Source organism: Rhodnius prolixus, unplaced genomic scaffold, assembly GCF_049639745.1.
Source record: "Rhodnius prolixus isolate KJV_2025 unplaced genomic scaffold, Rpr scaffold_7, whole genome shotgun sequence".
Lineage (NCBI taxonomy): Eukaryota > Metazoa > Arthropoda > Insecta > Hemiptera > Reduviidae > Rhodnius > Rhodnius prolixus.
In genome coordinates, this window is record NW_027411582.1 from 19069030 (window position 1) to 19087940 (window position 18911).

At 32.9% G+C, this 18911-nt stretch overlaps 1 protein-coding gene across 6 annotated transcripts in view; it reads right to left on the minus strand.

Moving 5' to 3' along the window:
* Positions 1-18704, minus strand: part of LOC141447119 (cytochrome P450 4V2-like) — a 37545-nt gene extending 18841 nt beyond the window's left edge. For 2 of the 6 annotated variants that reach the window (XM_074114325.1, XM_074114324.1), the window contains exons 1-4: positions 18485-18704; positions 16441-16556; positions 14116-14203; positions 13852-14040 (exon numbers count right to left, since the gene is read on the minus strand). In XM_074114325.1, the coding sequence (XP_073970426.1) occupies positions 13852-14040; positions 14116-14203; positions 16441-16556; positions 18485-18659 (568 nt within the window). In that variant the 5' untranslated portion in view covers positions 18660-18704. Of the gene's footprint in view, positions 1-1105; positions 1190-3324; positions 3616-8641; positions 9087-9267; positions 9444-10520; positions 10704-11183; positions 11422-11675; positions 11789-11857; positions 11898-12995; positions 13126-13240; positions 13311-13851; positions 14041-14115; positions 14204-16440; positions 16557-16936; positions 17262-18484 lie in introns of those variants that run through there. The other 4 variants (XM_074114323.1, XM_074114327.1, XM_074114328.1 and 1 more) reach the window with 4 other exon arrangements.
* Positions 18705-18911: the final 207 nt, after the last annotated feature.

The window sequence follows — 18911 nt, forward strand, 5'->3', positions numbered from 1 at the left end:
AATGATGCGAAGTCAAAATATTTTACTTTTTTAAAGTAAAAATTTAATTTTAAAATTCGTAACGTATCACGTTGTGATTTATTGACTAATCGTATTTGAAACAATAACAAATTAAATATATTTTTAAAAATATATGAAGGGATGGTCGGCATGAATTGCAGTGTTGATTAAGGTGACAGTGACCTAGATTTGATGCAGGAGAAGCGGTGAGAAGAAGATTAGGTACTTGATGGAGGCCAAATCAGAAGACCGCAGACTAAGATTGGGCTATTTGGATTACATCGGGCGATTGGCGTAAAAGCGAAGTCAGGCTAGGCCTTCTATCAGAAAATTAGCAAATAACAGAGAAGAGTACATACGATGGTTAAAGGGCTAGGTTATCTAAAGCTCGATATATCAAAAAAGAAAGAATTCTCCGAGGCCTTTTTGGGTCTTGTTGTTCCAAAATTAAATAATGTATAGTACATTTACAACTGAAACAAATGTTGCATCAAGTAAATTTGATGAAAGTGGTTAAGTTCTCATGAATGTCATGTAAGAGCAACCACCCATTGATGGAACTCTTTCTCACTGGATATTACACTCACATCAGTTGGCCCCTAGGCCACTTCCGCTTCAAGCGACAAGGAGGATTGTCTGAAAGGTGAGAAGAAGAGAGCTGTTGGTACAAGAGGATTAGGATGGAGAGAGCTAGGAGGCTGTGTTATTTGCGGTTGCGAGACTTTATTAGATCAGTGACCAGTGATGTAAAGGTCAGTGTGAATGGTAAGGTTAGAGATGTAGTAAGGAGCATTCAGGATTTTCCGTAAGATTTTAGACTGTAGTGTCTGCAGGCGTTTGGAGTTACGAGGGTTTGGTTGAGCCCCACACTTCTGCTCCGTATATCCATATCAGTGTCTTCTTGTAAATTGTCAGTTTGTGATTCCAAATCGAGTTTGGATCTGCGGTCAAGTAGTCTAGTAAGTAGCTTGTAGCGTCTGTTCACGTCTTGTCGTTTCAGTCGAGTATGTGGGTTCCACGTGAGTCTCTTGTCAATGTACAGTCTTAAGTATCGTACTACGTTATAATATAATATAAATTTCAAATTTTGAATCAATAAATTTACCAAAAAATTCAGCGCCTGCTACTGAATTTGAGTAGAATTATTGCAACGATTTACATAAGCCCACTGAGTTAATCAAAAAGGATTCTGAAATAAATTATTTATTATTCAATTGCAAACAAAATTTATTATTTTAATGGTGTTAATCTTCACTATTTAGGAAATTTATTATTTATATACAAAAAAAAATATGACAGAACCAAATGCATTGATATTTAAACTTAAGATATTTGGAAAAGTAGAGTTAATCAATTTGTGCAGCGAACGGCTCAAATGTTGCAAGATAAGCACTACCCAAATTGAAGCAAAATCATTGCCGCCATTTTCAAAAAAATTAACAAAATATTGAAAATTATATATTATAAAGTGAGCACTCACAACCTCATTTAACCGGGCTGACCTCCGGCTATACCCACCCAGGAAAACTGAAATCCCGGTTAAACCGAATACACAGTATTACATAGTACATTTGTACCTATGAATGTACATATGTACGAGGGTCGTTTGAAAAGTCCGGGCAAAGTCAGAGAGATAGCACCACTGGCGCGTATCGAGGTTTTGTTTAGTTAGTAGCATCTCTTGGAAGTACATACACCAAGTTTCAGTCAGATCGGTCCATTTCTTTGTGTTTAGCATTCGTTTGAATCGAGGAAGTCGAGTGATTTTCAAAAAATGGACGAAAAAGAATTTCGTGTGTTGATTAAACACTACTTTATGAAAGGCAAAACGCCTCAGGAGACTAAAGAGAAGCTTGATAAACATTATGGTGACTCTGCACCTTCGATTAGAACAGTTTATAAGTGGTTTCAAAATTTTCGGAGTGGCCATATGGGCACAAGTGACGCTGAACGTTCTGGACGCCCTGTTGAGGTTACTACTCCAGAAATCATTGATAAAATCCATGATATGGTGATGGATGACAGAAGAGTGAAGGTGCGTGAGATTGCTAGTGCTGTGGGCATCTCGAATGAACGGGTACATAATATTTTGCATCAACATTTGGACATGACAAAGCTATCCGCAAGATGGGTGCCGCGATTGCTCACGCTTGACCAAAAACGAAATCGTGTGAAGTGTTGCAAAGACGGTTTGCAGCTGTTCCAGAAGAATCCGCAGGACTTTAAGCGTCGTTTCGTCACTGTGGATGAAACATGGATACATCACTACACTCCTGAGACCAAAGAACAATCTAAACAATGGGTTACCAAGGGGGAATCTGCGCCAAAAAAGGCGAAGACCGTTCCTTCGGCCGGAAAGATTATGGCGACTGTCTTTTGGGATTCGCAAGGAATAATCCTCATCGGCTATCTGGAAAAGGGTAAAACTATTACAGGTGCATATTATTCATCGTTATTGGACCGTTTGAAAACCGAACTGCAAGAAAAACGCCCACGATTGGCCCACAAAAAAGTCCTTTTCCATCACGACAACGCACCAGCTCACACCTCAGCAGTTGTGGTCGCAAAATTAATGGAAATAGGGTTCCAACTCGTCTCACATCCCCCCTATTCTCCAGACTTGGCTCCTTCGGACTACTATTTGTTCCCCAATATGAAGAAATGGCTGGCGGGAAAAAGATTTTATTCAATCGAGGAGGTGATTGCAGAAACGAATGGCTATTTTTCAGACTTGGACAAATCCTATTATTCGGAAGGGATCAACAAACTAGAGCAGCGTTGGACGAAGTGTATAAGCCTAAAAGGAGACTATGTTGAAAAATAAAAAAGGTTTACCCCAAAAAATTAAGTAGTTTTTATTTTTGCACGGACTTTTCAAACGACCCTCGTATGTATGTATGTATTATACGGGTGCATAGGTAGACTCATCAGTAAGATGCCTATGTGAAAATATGTAAATTAAAATTCCGTTTTGTCCCAGAGATCAACTCCTGTCTTAGACGGCAATCGTTTTTTGTTTTTTTTTACATACATACATAATGTCCCTTCAAGAAAATCAGGTATAAAAGAGTTGCTGCCACGCCTACAATTATGTTACATCGGAAGACAAAAAATTTTTCCTGTCGCCACCGAAAATTAACTTTTGTTACGGCGCCGATCTGAGGTGTTCTTATGATGACTCAACATGATCCCGGTTAATCCGAATCCCGGTTAACCGAGGGCCGGTTAATCGAGGTTGTACTGTATATATATAATTTTGGACAAAGATTTCATTAAATGATAGTAAATTGTAACCTCGCCGGAATAAATTATATAAAATATTACCCTCAGGAGATCTTAGACGATAGAGAAGTAAAGCATTTCCAACAATTGGCAATGGTTTTGGGCCAGGTATATTAGCAACTAAATTTGCCGCCCTAATTACATATCGAAGGGTTTGTACTATAAACCTCGCAACGTATATCACTAAAATCAAACAAAAAATACTAAAAACAACCATCTTCGTATAAAATCAATGTAATCGATTTAGATTAAACTAGAATACAATTTGCGATCATGTAGTTTTTAAGAAGTATGAAGACCTTGAATTAGAACCCCTACATCGGAGTGGGGGTAAATTCAGGTATACTAATGCATTCAAAATCAACTAATTATTGTCACCCCTACTTTTCTACATTGAATTTAATTTCTATTAAAATTTTCACAGGATAGTTTTTTTTAATTAAAAGTTTTTAATTAAACTTCATGCCTGAATGAGTAAGTAAAAAATTAATTTTGGCGAAACACTGTAGAAAAACGAAAATGTATAAAAAAAATTTTGTCACCAAGAAATAATAATAATGCTTCATTAATAAATTAATAAATACAAGAGTAATGAAATTCAACACATTCTACGGCGTGGTACAACCGTCTGCCGGTTATTAACAAGTATTGTTTATTAATTTTGATTAAGTCAAAAGGAAGAACGAATAATGCCAAATCCAGTCATAAATTTTTTATTATCGTTTTCTGAGTTTATAAAAAAAAATCTAATTAAGTGACGTAGACGTCCTGACTAAAATAAATGGCCTGCAACATTATCGGCTCCACTGGAAAGCTTGGCTAGTAGAGGCTACACGGATAGTATGTCTCACGCTAGCACAGAAAAGCATTGATAGGAGAAAATGAAAAGTTTAGAAATTGGTTTTTGTAACCAAATTTTGGTGGAATAATGAGTTGAAACATGAATATAGTCAATGTATGGCCGAAACTCCTTAATTGAATTATTATAGTGGTGATCCTGAAGAACTTTATGAAAATATTAACAATGGAATAACTGTCAAGTATTACATTCAAAGCAGCCTACGATTCGAGCCTCGTCACCCCGCCGCTAGATGGCATGGGCATTCAGTTTATAGAAATAAGACCCATGACAATCAGTAATAAAAGAAGAATCTTGGAATCAGAATCTGAATACGAAGGCAATTCGGACCAAAATGATTCAAAAGAAGAAGAATAGTTGAACTATTGATTAGTATTTTGTTTTTATTGTTAAAAAAAGACTGATACGACTGTAATATTATCCATTTAAATCAACGATTACAATAATTTATTAATTTTGAAAGTGAGGCAAGTCCATTTAGTTATAATAAATCTTTATTTTTCTTAGCCAGCACTATAAACACTATTGGATTATAAATTTACATTATCTAACATCACAAAATACAAAAAATACGAGGTGTGTTCAAAAAGTAACGGGAATTTTTAAATTTCGCGGGTTTGGAGAGTCTGATTGTAAATTTTTTTTTTTTATTATGTTGGTACACATGCCCCTGAAGTACGATAAAATTTTCAGTAATATTCATTGTTTACTTCTTAAGTGGCAGCCGTTAAGGTTAGACGTGTTTTTCGAGCTTGGCGATTTTTGTTTGTTAAAAAAAATGGATCAAAGAATTTGTATTAAATTTTGCGTAAAAAATGAAATAAAGTGTAATAAAGTGTGTGAAATGTTAATAAAGGCATATGGTGAGTCTGCTATGAGTAAAACAAGGATTTACGAGTGGTATAAGCGTTTCCAAGATGGCCGCGAAAACGTTGAAGATGACGAACGACCTGGACGTCCAAGCACATCAACAACCGATGAAAACGTGAAAAAAGTGAAAGAAATGGTTATGAACGATCGCCGAATCACAATCAGAGAAGTCGCTGATGATGTTGCCATATCAATTGGCTCATGCCATGAAATTTTTTCGGATGTTTTGGGTATGAAACGTGTGGCAGCAAAATTTGTTCCAAAATTGTTGAATTTCGAACAAAAACAGCGGAGAATGGAAGTTGCTCAAGAGTCACTCAATGAAGTCGACAACGATGCGGATCTACTGAAACGTGTTATAACAGGTGACGAAACATGGGTTTACGGATATGATGTCGAAACTAAGGCTCAATCGTCCCAGTGGAGGCATTCTGGATCGCCAAGACCGAAAAAGGCTCGACAAGTGCGGTTGAATGTGAAGGTTATGCTCACTGTGTTCTTCGATTTTAATGGCATAGTGCATCATGAATTCTTGCCACAAGGTCAAACAATCAATAAGGAGTACTACCTACAAGTTCAACGCCGTTTGCGTGAAGCAATCCGAAAAAAACGCCCGGATTTGTGGCAAAACAATTCATGGATTTTGCACCACGATAATGCACCTGCTCACACTTCATTGCTTGTTCGTGAATTTTTGGCCAAAAACAAAACTTTAACGATGCCCCAGCCTCCATATTCGCCAGACATGGCTCCATGTGACTTTTTTCTATTTCCAAACATAAAGAGAACATTAAAAGGCCGTCGTTTTACAAGCATGGATGACATTAAAAGCGAATCGCTGAAAGAGCTGAAAGCTATCACAAAGATGGAGTTTCAGAAGTGTTTCGAGGATTGGAAGAAGCGCTGGCACAAGTGTATTGTATGCGAAGGGGACTACTTTGAAGGCGACAATATTAATGTAGATGAATAAATAAATATTTTTTTCAAAAAACGAAAATTCCCGTTACTTTTTGAACACACCTCGTATGTCTATTAATATTTACCAATATTTTTAAATTTATTGAAACGCAAAACCTTAAATATCTCGAAATAACAGAAAATGGACTTGCCCCACTTTCAAAATAAACGGCAGATATGCTAAATATAAGACTGATTAAACCCTAGGGAGGGACTTAATACCTTATGAATTTTATTCTAATCTACCGCCGGCTTGGGTGCCCTACATTTTAAATTTATTTAATATTATTTTGGAGAAAGAAGTGGTTACCAAGTCATGGTCATCTATTGCCATGAAAATGATTTATACAAAAGGGCAGTCTTACTGATTCAGCCAACTATCGGGAAATACCATTGCTGAACAGCCTTCCTAAAATCTTCACCAACATTCTTTCCCGTGGAACGTCTGGTTGGGCAGAAAACCTCCAATCAATTGCTGCCTGAACAATAATCCGGATTTAAGCCAGAAAGGAGTTGCCAAGATAATATATTTATATCCTCCTATGTAATTAATATTAAGTTAAAGATTCTCTCTTTTTTTCGTCATTTTCGTGGATTTTTCAAAAGCGTTTGACTTGCTTTCTCATTACTTATTCTGGACTCAGCTGCAAAACTTAAGCTTTGGCCTAAAGATGGTAAATATTCTGAAATGTCTCTATAAGTATGCGAGTATATGCAAAGAATACAAGCTCAGGTTGCACGGATGATATTAGAATAACTTCGGAAGTTTTGCAAGGCGAACCCTTGTTGCCTCCTCTTTAAACTTTTCATATCCGATATGTTGGAATTTTTTAACACCAAGAATGCTGCTAGGGTTAAATTGGATGATAACAATGACATTATTTTAATTGTGTATGCGGTTGATATAATTATATTTGCAAACTATGTAATTGATGCGAAAGAAAAATTATCTATTTTGGCGCAATATTGTAGCTTGAACAGTTTGAGCGTTAACACTAGGAAAACAAAAATTATGTACTTCTCTAGAAACACTAGATACAAAAAATTTCAGAACGTGACATATGAAGGCAAGCAAATTGATTTTGTAAACTGTTTTCAGCATCTGGGAGTCCCATTTACCTCGACAGATAAATTTTTTCAGACTGCAAAGTACTTTGGGACTGTTGATGAAAGATGGCTTTCAGTAAATTTAAATCAATTTTAGTAAACTAAGCGGCTATAAATCATGAAACCAGGCAAAAAATGATTGACACCATTCTCAAACCGACGATGTTGTATTATGCAGAAGTTTGGGATTACAACAATTTGGACATATTGGAAACAGTCCAACTTCAAGAATTAAAAAAGAAAAATTATTTGCCCAAATGTACTCCCAGCTCACTTGTCCGAGTAGAATTTAGAGCGGTACCTAATTAAGTTAATGTATTCAAAACTGTGAATAACCTTTTGGTTAAATTACTTGAAATGGACAATTCTCGCCTACCACGTAAATGCTACAATATTCTGTCCAAGTGTCCAAGTCAGTTCAAAAGAAAAACCCTAATGATTGGATATCGTTTATAAGGGAAACAATGGCCTCTATTGATTGCCTTGATATTTTCTTAACTAAAGACCCTCTGAAAACTAAAAGAAAATCCGTAACAATGAAACTTACAAATAAATATCTTTCCGAAAATGTAGAGAAGGTAATTGATAGCAAGTACAATGATTTATGTAGACTAGTCTCTAATTTTGGAAATATTGAGTGTTATCTAAATTTGGGCTACAGTATAACAAAATTAAGAATTGTAGCTCAAATCCTTCTCTGCAGAGTAAAATTAGCGAAACTATATAATACATACATTTTTGACAGTGATAATATATGTCTAGTTTGTAAGACTTTAAGTAACGATTCTGCATACTGCATTTCTTGTTTCAGTGTAAAACGTTTTTATCGATTAGGTCTTTTTTCATTACAAAATATTATTGTACAACCTCTTATTCCAACTCGCAGAAATTTCAGCAATTGCTTACAATAAATACAAAAGAACCGTTAAATTTCTTCATATATAATTTCTGTAAACAGGCTGCCAATATTAGAAGTTTTGTTCTAGGAGAATGATATTTACTTTGTTTGGTTTTTTCTTTTCTCCTCCTTCAAAGTGAATTCATACTTAATCACAGCATGACTGCATTTTATTTTAATGAATTTTTTTACAATTACCACTGCTACCACTTTTTGTTCGTTCATTTCATCCACACTATTTTGCTGATAAAATTGTTTAACATTAGGAAAGGTTAAAATTTAATTGTCTTAATCCGTTTTCATCCAAAATTACATTTCTTTCATTTACTTTTTAATCACTAATATCTTATATGAACGAAGGACAACAAGATGTTGTTATCACCAAAACATGTAATAAAAGTAAAAACTTTATTATTAAAAATTTTATAGAAAACCACAGCATAGAATATAGAATATACAAAGGATAGAATTGTAATTTTTGCAGTGATAAATTATTTTTATTTTATAATAAATTCTATGTGTATTACATTAATTATATTTAATTTGTCATATTTAATTATAATTTTATCACAATTTGTATCATCACTCAGTTAGTGCTGGAAACCATTTATCGATTTCTTCAATATTTACATTAATTATAAAATATAACCATAACTCAGATTTCCAGTCATAATTTTATTTCAGACCTAATAATGATGTCAAATGAATCTTATTTGAAATCTTCATTATATTGTCAATAAAACAAACTAACATTTCTTGAAGAAATAAAGGAATTAGGACGAACTATTTCATATATAATCGGCGAATATCTTTTATAATTTCAGAATAAGCGAAGTCTTTCTAATAGCCATTATTTATGAAACCCTATAAAATAATTTAATGTGAAAAAATAAATAAATAGATCTATTCATTGAAGAGAGAAGAAAAATTTTTCAGGGCTCCAAATGTGTCTGAAACTAAGCTTTGGAGAAAATAGTTAGCTTTCAATTTCTGTTGAGATTTGGCCGATGTCAACCCGAGGAATAGCCGCAAAATCCCTTTGCCGTTATTGGCTGCTTAGGTCTCACAACACGGTTGAATGCTTAGGTACCAAAATACTGGCCAAAATATGTCCTAAAAATCACCAAAAACAAAAACATTTTTTTTACAGAGGAGCTGGTGAGTACAGAGAATCTGAATTCTGTGAAACAAAATTTCTGGAAGGCATTGTTGTTGTCTCCAAAATTATTTACTACTTGCAAAAATCTGGTTAAGTAAAAAACATTAAAAAACAAAAAATTATAATATTGCTCACGTTAATTTGTCTCTATCATTTTCTTGGTTTAACCCTCACCATAAATCCTTGGCTGACCTCTACTAACAAAGAATACTTGTATTCCAGATTGTCAAACGTTAAGTCAGTTTCAAATTTATACTCCCTTATTAAAGTTGATACAAGAGTCTTATTTGCTATCATTGCATAAACACTACCTGAAAAGAAAAATAAATAATAATAAAACAATAATAACAGATAGATATAAACCATCCCCAATTGTAATTCTTCCGACTTATCTGATTGTATCAAAGAATTTACCAAAACTGTCAGTACAATTTTCGATCGCATATATCATTTTCATCTACGCCAAATTTGATTACAAGTCTCCACTGATCGTTCCTTGTGATAGATTGTTCCTAGATAGAATGACGGAATATGTGCTAAGTTGACAAGAGCTTGTGTTCACTTCTTTTTTCAGTTTCTTTCTTTAAATAGTATTTCAAGATTACTTTAAGTTAAAAAGTAGTGACTGATGGGAAAATTTGATAAAAAATATGAAACGTAACGAAGTCCAAAGAACAAAAATAAATAAATCGTTAGAATTCTATGTTAGCCTCTCCGGAAACATAGATCCAAATTTAGACATGCAATCAATATAATTAATGGCCCTTTGTTATGATAAAGGAAAGAACCACTAACTCTCTAAAGGCTTTGGGTTAATGTTAAGAAGTTTCACTAACTACATTCATAACATAATGTATAATATATATGCTATAAACATAATACAAATTTATATCATGAGTCGGACAATGGCATCTAGTGCGAAGAAGGAATTCCGGAAATGTTTTGAGACCAAAACAGATTTGCGGCCAAGGCTAATTGATAACTCTCATATTATTCATTCTATCATTAAGGATTTGGTGGAACAGTATTTCTTTGATGCTTTATTTTTAGGAAATACATATAAATTTGTGGGTAAGTGCTGATGATATAGTTATTGTTGACAACCAAACTTTTTACTAAATCTAAAACTTCATGTTTTCTGTACCACATACGTTATAATAAAAAAGACACTTATCATTTTAACACAATTAAGCAATGTATCCAAAGTTAGCTGAGGACAAAAAAAAAAGAAGATATTTATCCAGCAATAGATATACAAAAAGTGACCAGTTTATTAACAATATCAAAGCAGATGTTTACAAATTTATGCTGTAAAAAGCATGGATGCTCAGAAGAAGTTTGTTGTTATTTTGTAATATTAAATATGCATATACAACATTCTGACTAACCTGGGCAGGATCTTGGTCCCCAGCTGAATGGGTAGTATGCATTTTTCGGCCTTTTTGCGCACTCTTCTGGCAGAAAATGATCTGGATAGAACTTTTCTGGTTGTGACCAAAATGTTGGGTTTCTATGTAAAGAGTGGAATGAAATAAGAACCGTGCATCCCTTAGGAAGTTTGTAGTCTTTTCCTATAAATATAGACTTCTTTTACAAATCTCGCATGCATTTAGTGATAAAAAATAAAAAATAAAAAATGTGGAATGACGTTTAAAAATTTAGATTTTATCTTCTTCAAAAATTAAAAATTAGCAGCGCTGGCGTTTGATTACCGACTAGCTTCATAAATACATCGTTATTTATTTTAATAATGTATAAGTTCTCACGTTTGCATCTAAAACGCTTCTTTTATTTAGGGTACTTATTTGTGCAATTTGAAAGCAATAACAGCGTAATAAGAGGTGTTATTTCCCTTTCATTTATTTATATTCTCGGTTAAATAAACTATTTTTCTTTTAATTTTAATTTGAAAGCAGGTAAACAAATAAATCCTATAATGTGCTTTAATAAATGTAAATTGTAATGTAGACTAAAAATTATTAAGATCTTCATGTTTTAGGACAAAATCAATAAAGTCATAAACTGAAAGTAATTCTAGTTGATAATCTTACCTAAATCTAAATCATTTCCGACACGCCTTAATATTCCAGGTGGGCAATAGAGACGCATCACTTCTTTTACCACTCTAGTCAAATAAACCATTTTGGATAATTGTTCCCATGTTGGTGCCACTTCAGGATCTTCTCCTAAAATATCAAGTTGTTCTTGATAGACAGCTTCTTGATGTTCAGGAAACATAGCCAGCATCAATATAACATAGGATATGGTCACAGCTGATGTGTCGAATCCCTACATCAAATTTACCATAATTATATCAAAAACCTGTGGTTAATAATAAAAACTAAAAAGCTGATTCCTCCTTAGACTGCTTTGGGTTGACTTTCCACATTCAAGCTAGCCAGGGAGTCCAGCTCGCTACGAGTGGCTATTCCCTTCCCTATTTGTTATCATTTTTAGTTGATTAATGTTTCTCCGTCAGAAGTATGATTTAAACTATTTTCAAAAAGGTTACCCATTATTATCATTAAATATTTCTTACTTACAGCTACAAGAAAATCGGTAGCAAGTTTTCCAGTCTCTTCCCAAGACAGTTTATAGTCTTTCGCTTTTTGTATGAGCACATCTGAGTAGAAGGTTGGTTGCCCATCTGTTTCTTCTGCAATACAGTTTTATTTATAAAAATGTGAAACAATTTATTTCTGGTAAACAATGGCAAAAAACCTACCTCCCAGTTCTTTTCTAGTTTCTATTCTAGCTTGCAAAATCTGTAAAAAAACAAGTTCTATCAATTTAGGATGACTTCTTTCTTAGCCCAATAATTTGATTATAAATTTCTTCACTTCAAATGAGATACAGGGTCCCGAAAAGCCTAAAGGTACCTAAAAATTTGTTAAAATAAGTAATTATTGCTTGGTTTTGATTTTGAGTTTACACAGAATTTTTTATTTTTTGGTACCTCTTTACAGTGGGAGAAAATATATTTGCATCAATCCAGTGGTGATAGTGTGTGCCTAGTTTGTGATTACTTACAGCGAAATTACTCTCCGTATAAAATCAAATTTTACAGCTAGCTAGTAGAAAATCTAAGAAAAAAATATTTCCATCAACTATCCATACGATATGTGTGTACGAAGTATAAACATTGTAACCTTACCAACACAATATTATAGTATTGAAAAAATTTAAGCTTAAAATTTTGGTCATAATAGTGGAAATATATAAAGATAAATCTTATACAAGTTGGGAAGCAGCAAATTATAGGTTTTACGTTTTATCAACTCTTTCAGATGTAGACTGTTGTTTTGATTTTTTAATTACAGGCATATAACAAAGAAGATTACTTTCTGCTTTTAATAAAATCTCAAAATAATTACGGTTGTAGAAAAAAGTATTTTAGGTAAGCCTATGAAGTGACAAATTAAAATAACACGTAGTTAATTGAGCTGAGAAGAATAAAAGTGACCAAATAGTTTCTCCTTAGAAAAACTGTGCTGCTGTTCAATTGTTCTATAGATGGAGTGTAATTCAAGAATACCCAGCAAAATCAGAATAGTTCCAACCCATTACCAAAATAAGATTTATGTGCTAACTGAATATTGAATGAGGTTTCCCATTTACTACTTCATAAAAAGGGACTAAAAACTCTTCTTCTAAAATTCAAAATGCAAAAAAACAGAAATATATATATTAATATTATTGTTTCAAAGGCTCATAACTGATTGCAATGACTTGAAGTATAAGAAAAATAAAATAAAAAAAAGGAAATTATTATTTGCTTTGTATAGTAATTTCATGAGGTTAAAAAACATTTATTATCTCATCGTAAGAAATTGACTATTTATCTGACAAAAACTAGACCATACCTCACAAGATAATTCCCAAAGTGATGCGCATAGTTTCTTTAAATTTCTGCCATTCTTCGAATAATTCACCCATGGAAAGTAGAAATAATGAATAATGTTAGTCATCACTTTAGTCATCTCATCTACAATCCTTTCAATTCAATCAAATTTTAATTAAATATTTTTATTTCTCTTATTTTTTTATATTATATATACATATATATTTATATATATTTACTACAATAAGTTTTCATGAACAAAACTACCTTTCCATATGTTCAAAAATATTACGATTATCCTTTTCTAGTTCGTTTATATCATGACCAAAATTTGAAACTGAAAGAAAATAAATAACAGTAATAAATCTATAATATATTAAAAATAATCATTTAACATTTCTGGCATAAATTAACTGTATAAATCTTTTATTTGGGTATGCCTGGACTGCTTTCATCTACTGGGCTTGTGCTATTGTCAATTATGATCTAATCCTAAGGTCGAAAGATGAACAAAAATAAAAAATATCTGGAATTCGTAATATTTTTTTTTTTTGGTAAATATTCTTTATTTTTGAGAGTGGTGACTAGGCCTCTAAAGTGCCACTATCGTATATTGTATTAGTTTACCAGCAGTATAATATTAATAAAAATAACAAGGAGATTGAATTCCCTAATTGATAAAAAAAATGGCTAATCACTTTGCTAAAGGAAAGGTAAAAAAAACAAAAAAACTCATTTTAGCAAAACATTATTGCAATTAGTAGAGAATGTTTTGATTTTGCAATCACAATAAATGTTTTGAATAAAAATATTTATAGTAAAAATTTTAGCAAAATAAACATAAAACACCAAAAAAAAAAAAAATTCTTTTTACTCACCACAAAGTGTATCTAATGTAAAATTGGTTGAATAGTGTCTGAAATTTAAACTTTCTTTGGTATTAGAATATTTTTTCAGCACTTTACAGAGCTTCAGCGATTTCTCATGGAACATATTAATATTAGATTCTATCATCTTTTTAGTTAACAATTTATTCAATGGTTTTCGCAATTCTTCCCATCTTTGACCTGGACCAAAAAATAAAATATCAAGTACTTATTGTTATTTAATAAAATGTATTGAATACTAAATTAAGAAAATACCATTTCTAACGAATAAACCATTTCCGACTAATCCAATAAAACTGTATAATTTATCCTTCTTCGATGTTTCTGTACTTGTCAACAATGTCTGTAAATGAATATTTGATGTTATAGATTATATATTTTAATTTTATGATTACAAATTATGAATTTATTATTTGTTTTATGAATAAAGTTTCTTTGCATGTAGCGTTTAAGGTTATATGTTCAATTTTGTAAGTATTACAGGCGAGAACAAATTCACTTTCCTGAGAACTAAAGAGAAAGGGACTATACAAGACCTTGAAAGATTATGTTACAGCAAAAATTCACGATATAGACTAAAAATCCTTGCTGACATACCTACTGCATACAGCATTCTTGATTAAATAGTGATGTGCAGCAATTGGGACATCCGTATCATTAGAAAAATTGAGACTAGCCTTACATCTGAACTGATCAAGTTGTTAGTATCAATTTTCCAAACTATTCAGTAGAAATTATATGCTGCAAAGTAAGTGTTTTCTTGAAGACCTTGACGATCCAGTGGGTATCAAAACAACGCTGAAGGAACAATGGTTGTATACTTGGCTTTCACATAAAAGTTCACAAAACAAATTCAGTTATGGTTTTTTTTTTATATTAAGTGTGGACAGAAGTAGCTAACATCTTAAACATAACCTTTTACATCAGAAACTGCGGAGGTTTCAAGAAAGAGCTGATAGCCGGGGATAGCTTTAAACGTTGAGTTTCTAGTCTTCAATTCCTGTTGCGTACATCAGGGACAATGTGAGAGGTCTTTTGGGCGATTATTTTAGCATCCAGCATGGAGCCATTCTATTCACTCTGATACTGGGGCGAAAACTGGCGGTTGCACCCCGGAGAAAACTTTCATTTAGCTCTTAATTTGGGGCTACTACGCTGCCCATACTACTAGCAACTACTGAACAAATCTACCTTTAGTTGGAAGTTTGAAATCTAAAGAAGTCTGTTGATAAATTATTTTTAAATGATGCGCACAGAAACCAAGAGTATTTAATAAACGCTTTCCGCCACACTATCGGGACTCTCCTAACATTGTTCTCTGTTGCCTATCGTGACAAGCCAATGTAAACAATTTTCTTCATAGAGTGCAAAAATGTAGTGAGTCCCAACAGTTAGATTAGATTAGGTTAGATTAAACTAGAACGGCCTCAAGGCCTACGCCACTGCGACCCCTTTGGATCTATTGTGGCTTCCCTCACACTAAAGCTCACCCTTCAGAACTGTCCTTTTAATCAGACTCTTGATGCTGGAGAGCGGCTCTTGGGGAAACCTCACAGGCCTTGTTTATTTTCTCCCCGAGAAGTAACATCCTGAGTCCCAACAGTTAGGTATTTATCAACTTCATCAAAATCAAATTGGTAAAAGCTGATTGAAAACTATGCAGTTAAGTTGAGGAACAATGCAGGTAGAAATGCAGATGCCTACGCTTCATAACGAGGAAGAACGAAGTTTTGAAGGGATGGTCGGCAGAATTACAGTGTTGATCAAGATGACAGTGACCTAGATTTGATAAATGCATCACTGAAAAGTAGCTCGAATTCCTTTTGTGGAGTCGCCATGAAAATTTGAAAACCAGAAGCAGAACAAAATAAGTTATACTGCAGTAAAATCCCTCTTTAACTCAAGATGCAGTGACATAGACGAAATGGGACAAGTGAGAACTCTTCAATCCTACTGCTTCAAGCTCCTCGAGTTCGCCTAGCCGGTCAGCGCAACGTAGACTTCACAAATTGGTCTTTGCTCTAGTTTCTAAATCCGATTAATAGCAAAAAATAAAAAGGTAGGCTTGTTTCGCAGATAAAATTGTAGATTAAACTTTCAATAATTTATTTTAAATGTCAATCGAAAAGGTAATATACAGCTGAAAACTGTTTACCTTAAATAATAATGTTCAACAAGAGCCTGCAACTGTCGTAATAGTAAGTTATTTATTACAAGTAATAGTGGGGGTACCATCAGCGTTACTGGGATACAAGCAGTTAGATCAAAAAAGGAATATTTATGTTGATAAGGAAATAATTGATAATATTACAGAACAAGTATCGAAAAAAGGTTCCTAGTTATTGATACATATTTATCGATTATCGAAAAAAGAAATCGTAGTGTAACTATTAGATAGTCTCTATGTTTACTAAAATAGCCTTGCCATAGAGGTATCTCAACTGGTTCAAGCAGCTGTTCGAGTATATACCTCTGAAAACGCTAATCGCAGGTATTCTAATCTACTCTATTAAGCTATAGCAAGTTCGTTAGAAAACTGTTAATCGCAGTTAATGTATATAATATAGTAAAACTAGATACCTCAATGTACTTCGGATTCATAACAATTACCAATAGTCTAGGTCCAAACCAGAGTTTTATCAGTCCTGGTGATAAACTATATTCTTTAAGTAGACTAGTTACGAGACCAAAAACGTCTGAAATAAGAAAAAATAAATAAACAAAAACTTTTAGCCTTATTAAAACTGTCCTGTAGGTCAGTTGTAAAAGAGCTGACCGTCAAAAAAATGCACTAAAATGCGTAAAGTTGAAAAATACCCAACTTTGACTACACATTATATTTCTTTCAGCTCTTAAATTAGTATTATAACTTTAACAGTAAAATTAGTTCATTAGCCGATCGGCCCGTCCTGGGCAAAATCTTGAAATGATGGGAAGTCAAAATATTTTACTTTTTGAAGTAAAAATTTAATTTTTAAAAATTCGTATTGTATCACGTGATTTATTGAATAATCCTATTTGAAACTAATGCAAATTAGATATATTTTTAAAAAGTACATCAAAAGAAGAATAAAACCTTCAATCAAAAATAAAGAGAATTCTGATACAAGGTCAAAAGCAAGCAAAAACTGAAGGAATTCTCCGAGGCCTTTCTGGAAACTAGTGTTCCGAAAATATATAAAGTATAGCATCAGCCCCTCCATTCCACTATCACCCAATACCTCTCTCAACTGTTTCAGACCCCCACTGATGGAACAAACAATTCGTTTTTATGTAAAACAATAACCTTCACTAAATGCTCATTCTGAGAAGGAATTAGATAATGTCTTACTGAATTCTCGCATGATTTAAATCCAGCTTGCCTCGTGTACACTAGTTGCACGTGTGCTTATTTTATCCCCAAAAGGAATACCCAGCTAAGTCTAAATCATATGATGCAGTGTAACATATCGGTCATTTATTTTGGCGTGACGGGAAAAGTTTTAGTTAAAAATTGGAATTAATGGAGACATTACGATATTGAAACATTTTCAAGGTAAAGAAATAATTGGTATTTTAATTAAACGCAAAATAATATAATTATGAAGGAACACCATAATCTAATTCTGACCTAGAGGTAAAGCATTTAAAGAAATCTTAAAACTTAGGCCAATGTCTATAATCTGATCGAACCGTTCGCCAAGAACTGATGGACAGTAATTACTTTAGAAATTTATAATTGCAACTTTACTATCCACTGTTGGTCTAGATTACTTTTACTAGTCCTAGATATAGCGTTGGTCACTAGCCATAGAACTTGACTTTGATGAAGCCACGGCCAGATGCCTTTTATATGACCGTATGCTTACTGTTGCGATCTTTAGTTGTGATATGAGACCTCTGACATATTGAGTCTTCAAGAAATGATACGCAGTACTACGAAGAGAAATCCTAGATCTTGCAAAAAGGGGATCTAGCCTTGTACTAGTCCTACTTCGGCGTTATTAATCTAAGTTGCATTTTACTTAAAAATAAAAAAGTTTTCTACTTTAATCTTTCTCTTAGGGCATTCTCTTGCTAATATTTACAAGGTGTTAACTTGCAGTTCAACCCCATTCTCAGAGGAAACTTAAATCAAATTTTCTTGTCAAAAAGTTCCTAATAAATGAGCCGTTCACTGCGCAATTCGATTAACTTCGTAAAACAAAACTTAGAGAAACGCGATGAAATAACGTACATATTTTTTTTAATTACCTTTATAATATAAATTTCAAATTTTGAATCAATAAATTTACCGAAAACATTCAGTTGGCTGAATTGAATTTGAGTTGAATTATTGAACGATTTACGTAAGAGCACGGAGTTAATCAAAAAGGATTCTGAAATAAATTATTTATTATTCAATGGTAAACAAAATTTTGTCTTTTAACGGTGTTAATCTTTATTATTTAGGAATTTTATTATAAATATAAAACGCTATGACTAAACCAAATGCATAGACACTTAAATTTAAGATATTTGAAAAAGTGGAATTAATCAATTTGTGCAGCGAACGGCTCAAGTATAAAGAGAAAATTTTGGACAAAGATTTCATTAAATGATAGTAAATTCTAACCTTGCCGAAATAAACGAAATAAAATATTACCTTTAGGAGATCTAAGACGATAGAGAAGTAAAGCATTTCCAACAATTGGCAATGGTTTTGGGCCAGGTATATTGGCAGCTACATTTGCAGTCCTAATTACATATCTAAGAGTTTGTATTATAAACCTTGCAACGTATATCACTAAAATCAAACAAAAAATACTAAAAACAACCATCTTTGTATAAAATCAATGTAATCGATTTAGATTAAACTAGAATACAATTTGGCAATCATTTAGTTTTTAAGAAGTAAGAAGAACCTTGAATCAGAACCCCTACATCGGAGTGGGGGTAAAATCAGGTACACTAGTTCATTCAAAATCAACTAATTATTGGCTCCCCAAGTTTTCTACATTGAATTTAATTTATAACCAAATATTTTCTATTAAAATTTTCACAGGCTAGTTTTATTTAATTTAATAAAATAT